General features: G+C 38.9%; 1 protein-coding gene and 1 long non-coding RNA gene across 2 annotated transcripts; one reads left to right on the top strand and one right to left on the bottom strand.

Moving 5' to 3' along the window:
* Positions 1-202: 202 nt before the first annotated feature.
* LOC121992471 (alpha-humulene synthase-like) lies at positions 203-3,323 on the bottom strand. The gene is made up of 7 exons (XM_042546884.1): positions 3,172-3,323; positions 2,736-2,979; positions 2,042-2,414; positions 1,650-1,868; positions 936-1,071; positions 597-845; positions 203-511 (listed from the first exon to the last, which is right to left on the bottom strand). The coding sequence occupies exons 2-7, from the start codon at positions 2,902-2,904 to the stop codon at positions 218-220; spliced, it is 1,440 nt and encodes a 479-aa protein (XP_042402818.1). The 5' UTR covers positions 2,905-2,979; positions 3,172-3,323; the 3' UTR covers positions 203-217.
* Positions 3,324-5,903: 2,580 nt separating this feature from the next.
* Positions 5,904-6,986, top strand: LOC121990204. The gene is made up of 3 exons (XR_006114500.1): positions 5,904-6,464; positions 6,575-6,684; positions 6,948-6,986. It is a non-coding gene; the product is annotated as an uncharacterized LOC121990204 (long non-coding RNA).
* The last annotated feature ends 1,237 nt before the right edge of the window (positions 6,987-8,223 follow it).

Raw genomic sequence — 8,223 nt, 5'->3', positions numbered from 1 at the left:
AATGATTATAGACTATGATAATCAAGCACTTAATTATTTTATTTACTACAATGTTACATGCATGTTACAATATACGCCTTATACTTAAGGCATTCCAGTACTTCAATAACATCAACTAGTTTCACTTTATTCAAATGTGGATTAAATGGCCTCAAATTGTGACCGATGGTGGCCTCTGATTATAGTCACTAGATAGGATTGGTAGGGTGCAACACTCTTAAATAAGAACAGATTCAACAAACAACATATTGACATTATCTTTCATTGTAGTTTTGGAATCGGTGTATGTGTCGGTGTACTTGTAAAATTCTGCTATTACTTTTGAAAAGTTGACTATTTTTTCAATTAAAAGTCGAGGTACTTGTGTTGGATGGAGACATTCTTCGTTATGATCCTTCCATGAATCCTCCAACATCTCTATAAGATTCTTATAAGCCTCTTTTTCATCTGTGGCAAACTCTTTCATATAACATTCTACTGTTGTAGCTGCATGTTCTCTTTGTTGCTCAAGCTGGAAAATTCCAAAAGAAATTTTAAGAAAAAGAAAATATATCTTTGAACATCTACCAAATAAATTAATTGTCTGAAATAATCACCTCATGTGAAGTTACATCGTCCATGAGTCTACAAATCATAGAGCTGGCTTTGATGATTTTGGGGAAGCTGGCAACCCACTCAAATACCTCCTTTGATGCCACCTGATCCATGCCTACATAAGAGGCACATATAAGCAAACGATATCCAGTGGTGACTAGTGAGTTACTTAGATGTTCCTCTAGTGTGGGCACATATTTTTCAATGCCCCATTTGGCTTCTATGAAGTAAGACCTTGATAAAGCTTTTATCTACATAAAAGGAAACGATAAACTTAATTAGTTTATATTTGACAAGTTAAAAAGAGACATTAATCAATTTTACAATGTACTTAAATATACCTCATGTTGAAGAAATGATATGCGGTATTTCTCATCACTTTCTAATTCATTTTCAAATTCCTTGAAAGTCCTTAGTAACTTGAGATAGAAATCCTTTAAGTATTCTGGTACTTCATCAATGGCTTGAGGTTCCCACCTGAAATGAGCAAACTTAACATGCATAATTGACTAACTATATTGTCATGATATCTTAAAGCTTTATAAAGAATATCAAAATTAGTTTGAAATAAATTAGAAATAATAACTATATACTTATTTGATGTTATATTGTTACATGTTTGTTGTTGATATCTAATCTTTAGATAATGATCAAAATATTAGTTGACTTACAGGTATTTTAAAGTTGTTTTGACAAGTCAGAAGATGTGTTCATATCTCCTTTAATTGAGAAATAAAGTAGGTGCTAATGTGTTTTTTTAATCAGAAGTAGTCTTCATTGTTTTTTATTTTAAAGGAATATCAAAAATGCATTTTGCTATTTGTTATAATAACTTACAATACTTAGCTCATAATTTTTTTCCCTTTTCTTATGTTTTTAATTATTCTTTTATAATTAGCTAGATCAGTAATTTATCATTTTATAACTTTCAGTTTTTTGTTTATTTTGAGTTGAATTTATTTTAATTATGATGTTTTATCAGCTATGTAGACTACTCAACTAATTGCAATATTAAGAAAAACAAAAATTAGCAAAATAATGGATACAATAGGTACCTTTGAATTGCCTCAGTTAATAGTTGACTTTCTTGTAATGTGCTATAATTATCATATATGTCATCCATAAGTGACACCAATGAAATAACCTTGGTACAAATTAATCTTGCACGAGAATAGTGAGGCTCAAAGTGCACATTATGTATCCAATAATAACATTCCACAATTCGATCACGGGCAAAGTTTAGTGATTTAGCAAGAGCTAGATCATTCCACCATCTTCAAATATGTAAAAACAAAAGAAAGATAAGGTAATTAATTTAAACTACAATAAAACATTTATTTAGACAAAGAAATCATGTGAATTATTATAATATGTGAGTTTGAAATCATTTATTCAACTTCTTTGGTACTCTAATATTTCTTCATAAAAGAAACTTCAATATACTTACATTGAAATTTTCTTTAGTTCCTCTTGGTGAAGAGATTGTAGCATATTAAAATCCAACTTTGCAAACTCTAATACTGCTTCATTTCGCCTTTCCTCCTCTTGATAAATAGAGATATATTTTCTTGCCAAGAGCCGTTTATTTCTCCGGCATAGTGGTGTTTCAAGGAAAAGAGACACCAATATCACTAAAGGTTGTTTAAGTTCATCCAACAATGATGCAAGTCTATTCTTTGTAAACAATATGGCTTCATCAAGTATATATTCCCCGTGAATCCTAAGGTAAGCTGCATTGTATAAGCTTAATAATCCCTTTACATCTTCATTCAAGGTTGACATGAAGTTTCCTTCCTCATCCTTGAACTTGTTAAAAACATCTACAATAGTGGGGAAATACTAATAATTATCTCACAACAAATCAAATAGTACATTGTAATATAGACCAAACTATTTGATTATATATATATATATATATATATATATATATATATATTTGGCAGAATATATAGTGTAATAATTTTTGTTTATTTATATTGTTAACTACCTGCAGGCACATAGAAACCATATTGCAGAATATATAGTGTAATAATTTTTGTTTATTTATATTGTTAACTACCTGCAGGCGCATATATATATATATATATTATCGGGCAAAATATATAGTGTAATAATTTTTGTTTATTTATATTGTTAACTACCTGCAGCCACATAGAAACCATGTTGCCTAAGTAATCGAAACCAGAGAGAAGTTTCATAAAGTTCATAATTCTGAGCATCATGCTTAGAAATTAAACTCAGCGCCGCATCTATTTCTTTCTCAAAGTGATAATCCAATCCGAGCAACTGAATTGCATCAATCAAATTCATAATTTACAATATGTCACTGGTTTCTCGAAACAAGTTCTTTATTTGCTCCTTTAGCTCTTCCGCTCTAACTGACACCTACATCATGAAACATGAAAAATGAAATTCAACAACTATATATATTACCTTTAAATAACTAAAACAAATAATTCAATGCTTTTCAATTTCCTTTAAGACGATTATATATTTTATGAATAGGTGTTTATTAATGAAAAAATTTTAGTGAGAAATAATGAATAAATTAAACGTGGAGAGAAGATAATAAAATACCTCTGTGAGAGCAGGAGAAGTAGTGTGGTGGATGAAATAATCGCCCCAAATACTCGAATGATATTTTGATGTTTTACGAATTACTATATCTTCATTGCTACTAACCGGGGTGGTTGATTGCTTCTCCATCTTAATTAGAAAGTTAGAAAGAACTGATCAAGAGGTTTGTGGCTGATGCATAGCTTTCTCTTGCTATTTATAAGCTTACTTAATGCACGGGGAATATTTTTTAAAGCATGTGCAAGAGCTATTTAATTAATTAATTACTTTATAAGTTAAATTCTTTGACGCTTTACCCATATAAAAAATATTATATTTCATAGACGGATTGGACACAGCAAATGGCATAATAAACTGGCCGGATTGAATTAATGATACATTTATAATGAAAACGGCAAAATAAAAATGATCGATAGCTATGGGTATATTGCATGCATTGATCCATATTCACATAAATAAATATTAAATAATTTATACGGTGTCCTGTTAATTATAAGATTATAAATTTATTATAATGAGATAGAGATCTATTTCTCATCGAGTCCTTGGAAAAAAAATTCGATCATGTAATTTATTTATCTTTATATAATCTACAGATAAACTGTAAGGGATGTTCGAGATGAAAATAAGCACTTTCTTTATTATGATAAATAAACATTAAATGGGTTGTTCCTTCTATAGGAATGAAGTCCTTTGGAGCCCTAATTTTAATTAATGAAATATTTTTTAAAATGTTTTTTCTATGCATATGATATCATAATCATTTGTTAATCATTAGTATGACACATGTGGGAGAGCTATTTAATTAATTATTTAAGTTGGTTCCTTTTTCATGAATGTCTTTTTAAGAATTTATAATATTAGAACCATTTGTTAATAATTGTCGGGATGCATGTGTTAGTTTTTTTTTTTAAGAGAATGTGTAAGAGATATTTAATTAATCAATTATTTAAGTTATTGTTTTGTCATGAAGGAGCAAACAGGTTAATCATTCAAATATTTATGTGATCACTTGTTTTTTATTAGAACCTTCTGCATGCAGTGATTATTATGATATATCTCCTCCTTAAGATAGTCTGAACATGAAAATATTATATTCATAAAATACCATTAGACACAAGAAAAAAATTAACATAATGAAAATGACCGATTAACATAATAAAAGTTGATATCTGTATGCATGATTATTCTTGATCCTGTCGAAAATTTGAGAAAACGGAGATATTGAGATGATGTGTCTGGAATGTTGACTGTATCTCCCTGACCCAGGTGGTGAGCTATCTTCTGCGCTGACCAAGTCATTCGAAGTCCTCCGGTCAATGTTACCTGCAGCCAGCGATCGGGACTCCCCAGTCTCTAATACTCCGATGCTCGAGGAAGATCCCAAGGATATATGAGTGGTCGAATAATAGTAGAACAACTAACTAAATGCAAGATAAGTACAATGACGTACCCTGGCCCCAGGGGGGAGGGGGGGCGTCCTCGGATGGGTCGGTGAGCTGGTCGCGATGCGGTTCGAGTCGTCTCGGCCCTGAAGAGTGGACGAATGTGAGGCAGCTGAAGAGCCGACTCTAGGGGTGATGACATGGACTCCGGTGCAGCATGGATCCAGGAAGCGGCAAGTTGGTCGAAATATAGCGACGGCTCCTAAGTTGGGATACCACAGCGACTCGCAGGCCGGGGCGCGACACGTAGGTCGGATAATGCTAGTAATCTACAATCATAATAGCAATATAAAATACAGCGGCTCGGTGGCCGAAACACAACACACAGGGCCGGACACAAGTCATAAAGATAGTGCAACGACAGTAGCCCAAAGGTCGAATCCATGATGGCTCAAGGGCTAGCTCCTCGCCCGAAAGCGGCCGGGGGGTGGATGGTGGCTGTCGCTAGATGTGACATCGGGGGGCAACATTGGCCGGTGGACTCGGCGGCGGCCGCTGGACTCGGCGGCGGCCGCTGGACTCGGCGGCGGCCGCTGGACTCGGCGGTAGCTGCTGTAAGCGGCGGCGACGACCATGAGAGGAGGCAACGGCGGCTGCTGGCGGTGGCGCCCGCCGAAGGCAGCGGCGATCTTCCTCAGTGACTTCAGCGCCGGCGAGAGGAGGAGGTGGCGGAGAGGGAAAGCCGAGGAGAATCCCTAAGAAGATGATGACGGAGAGGGCAAGCTCGGCGAGAGCTAGCTGGAGATCGTAGCCGATGAAGCCGAGGCAGAGGTCGGCGGCGACGAGGCAGGCGACCAAGTCGCGCGCATTGACCAGTGCTGGTACGATCGGCGTCATGCCCGACGATCGTCGAAGAGCTGGGCAAAATGGCCAGCGGTGGCATGACATGCTAGAAGAAAAGTGGCAGCGAGAAAGGGGAGCAGAAGGGAGGAGGAGGGGAGCACCGGCGGCTTCATCGACACCGGCGGAGAGTGTGAGAGGGAGAAAACACTTGGCGGCGAAAACAAGCACGAACGAGCCCCCCTGTGCTCGGCGGTGGCAGAGAACCCAAGCTGTAAAATACCGGAAGTAGGTGAATATTAATAAGAGAATTTTCCAGAATTTTGGGAGATTTTTCGGGAATTTTTCGGAGCTCGTACGGACGAGTTGACGGGGATAAAAACGGAGTCCGGAAAAGCCTGTTTGGGCTACCCATTCAAGAGAGGAAAAGATTTATTTATTTATTTCTTTTTCCTTTTCTTATTATTTATTTGTTTTCTCTTTTTTTTTCTTACTCCTTCCCGTTACTGTGCCCGACTCTCCTTCTCTCCCTCGCGCTCCCGAAGCTTCTCCTTGCCCTAACCGGCGCCGCAACAGCCGCCGCCACTGCCTCCTTTTCCCTCTCCTCTGGTCCGATGAGACACCGCCGTCCGCCCCTCTCGGCCGGAAGCTAGCCTCTGCCCTAGCCACCTCTCGCCGCCACCACAGCCTACGCCGAAGCCTTAATCCCCCTGCTGCCGAAGCCCTAGCCGCCGGCGACGCACCGAGCCACCCCGATCATCTTCCTCCTTGCCCTAATAGCCGAGCCCTAGGTGCCGACGCCCCTCCTCACTGCCGCTGTGACGCCAAGCGCCACTGCACAGAGCCGACGCCTTCTTCCCTTCACCGACGTGGATCCAGCCGAGCTTTAGTGCCGGCTGCCACCACTGTGCCTTGCCGCCGCGACTCCTCCTCTTGAGGGCTCGCGACACAGCCGACTCCCTGCTGCTGGTGCCCTAGCTCCGAACCAAGTCTTCTTCTCCTCTTCCGAGCGCCGGCAGCCGACAAGATCCTTTGCCCTAGTGCCCTCTGCCATTGATCAAGTCCCCGGTGAGGTTTAGTTTGGTTGGAAATTTTGTAGGTGCAAGGATTTTGATTAATTGTTGACCTGGTTTGTTGTGGTGTTGACCTTTTGATTCATTTCGATCTGATAATTGCAGTAGGTTGTGCTGTTTTGGTGGATCCGGAAATTGGGGTGTTGTGGGCTGCTCTTTGGTCCAGCAGCCACTACTTTTGGCAGTAGATCAGTGACCCCGACTGGGATATTGAGGTAAGGTTTAGGGTTTTGAACTTCGAGTAGATTGATTATGTTTATGTTTGGAATAGGTAGATTTGATTAGCTTTAGACTTTTAATCTAATGTTATGATTAGGGTTAAAGGGAAATTAACTCTAGTTAATTGTTAGATTTAATTTAGGAATTTAGGAAGGTCGAGATTATGATTTAGGGTTTATCCCTAAAATTGTTCTTAAGGATTTTATTTAGCTATTCGTTTAATTTGTAGCTAAATAAAAATGTATTTTTGATATCACAGGACTTTGACGCGAGACGAGTATCTCGGAGTCAGATTTGGACCATTTTATCGGAGGCGGGTACTTTTGACTTATGTCATTTGATATACATAGTAGTGAATTTAACAAGTTGCATTAATTATGTCCTTTATTTCTTTTGGTTAGTCACTACCCATTATCTGATACATGATTGATTGATTGCTTGATTTACATCCCATGTATACTTTATTTGTTTATACATGCTTATAGGGGGTAGTGATATACCATGCTTCACCATGTTCAGGACCTAGGTTTTTATACCTTCTGTGTACCTTTGATTCGATATGATTCGTTGACCTAGGGTGCACTTTTCTATATATATGGATTAGGTCAGGATGTTTTTATGGTTATTGCCATGCACCATTTGCATGATTGCATGCTGTGCGATAGTCCGCTCCATTATTGTTGAGCACATCGCCAGTTACATGGATCTGCACACACCACCACTCATGGGTTAGTGGTCGATTCAGGCTGAGTATGTTGCAGCAGGGACTCTGTTAGGCACCGTTGGTCCACTCATGGGTAGTGAGACACAACGTGTTATCCGGCAGGGATTCCTCGTGTACCGGGAGTTGAGAGCATTGCGCTCCCCCATTTATGATTTGGGGTAGGAGGATAGGTGTACTCCGACAGCATCCCGTCCACTCGGTCACTCATCAGGAGTAGTGACGACAGAGTGCACGGTTGTCACAGCCCTACCCACTCGGCCTCACTATTGTGTGAGATGATCGACTGGCGTCAGGGGTGACCAGGACGCATCATGGGCATCATATGCATGATGCATTTATTGCTTGTGTTTGTGCTTGCTGCATTTATATGCTGCATATTGTTTGGATACCTATGTTTGACATGCATATAGGATTTCCTTATCCCTCGGACTGTTTGACCTTATACTCAGGACCTGGTTAGTACAGTATTCTCCTGTTTACTTCAGATGCATTTTTATCTTTCTTATCAGGAGACTGTACGCATGATTAGTGCTAGGTGTTGTTTCCCTACTTTGTATATTAATTGTACCTGCTGAGTGTTGGACTCACCCCGCCTCCATTGTTGTTATTTTCAGGTTGATGCTGTCCGGAGGGAGTTCCAGTCGCTAGTCCTCACTGCACGTAGTGCTGGTCCCTGCAGACCTCCAGCTATTTGCTATCGTTTGTATTGTTTTTGATTCTCACTTGACTATATTTGGATTTGGATGTTGAATACTTAGATATTATATAATTTGTCTCGTTGATGGATTTGTTTTCGATTTTATACTACTAC

The sequence above is a fragment of the Zingiber officinale genome, chromosome 6B (assembly GCF_018446385.1).
Source record: "Zingiber officinale cultivar Zhangliang chromosome 6B, Zo_v1.1, whole genome shotgun sequence".
In the NCBI taxonomy this organism is placed as follows: domain Eukaryota; kingdom Viridiplantae; phylum Streptophyta; class Magnoliopsida; order Zingiberales; family Zingiberaceae; genus Zingiber; species Zingiber officinale.
This window is presented reverse-complemented; position numbering and strand designations above follow the sequence as displayed.

Excerpts from the sequence above, each read along its gene's own strand:
- LOC121992471 (XM_042546884.1), bottom strand. The coding sequence starts at position 2,904 with ATGAATTTGATTGATGCAATTCAGTTGCTCGGATTGGATTATCACTTT. Across the intron at positions 2,415-2,735 it reads TGGTTTCTATGTGGCTGCAG|ATGTTTTTAACAAGTTCAAG; the intron begins GTAGTTAACAAT and ends CCACTATTGTAG. Across the intron at positions 1,869-2,041 it reads GAACTAAAGAAAATTTCAAT|ATGGTGGAATGATCTAGCTC; the intron begins GTAAGTATATTG and ends ACATATTTGAAG.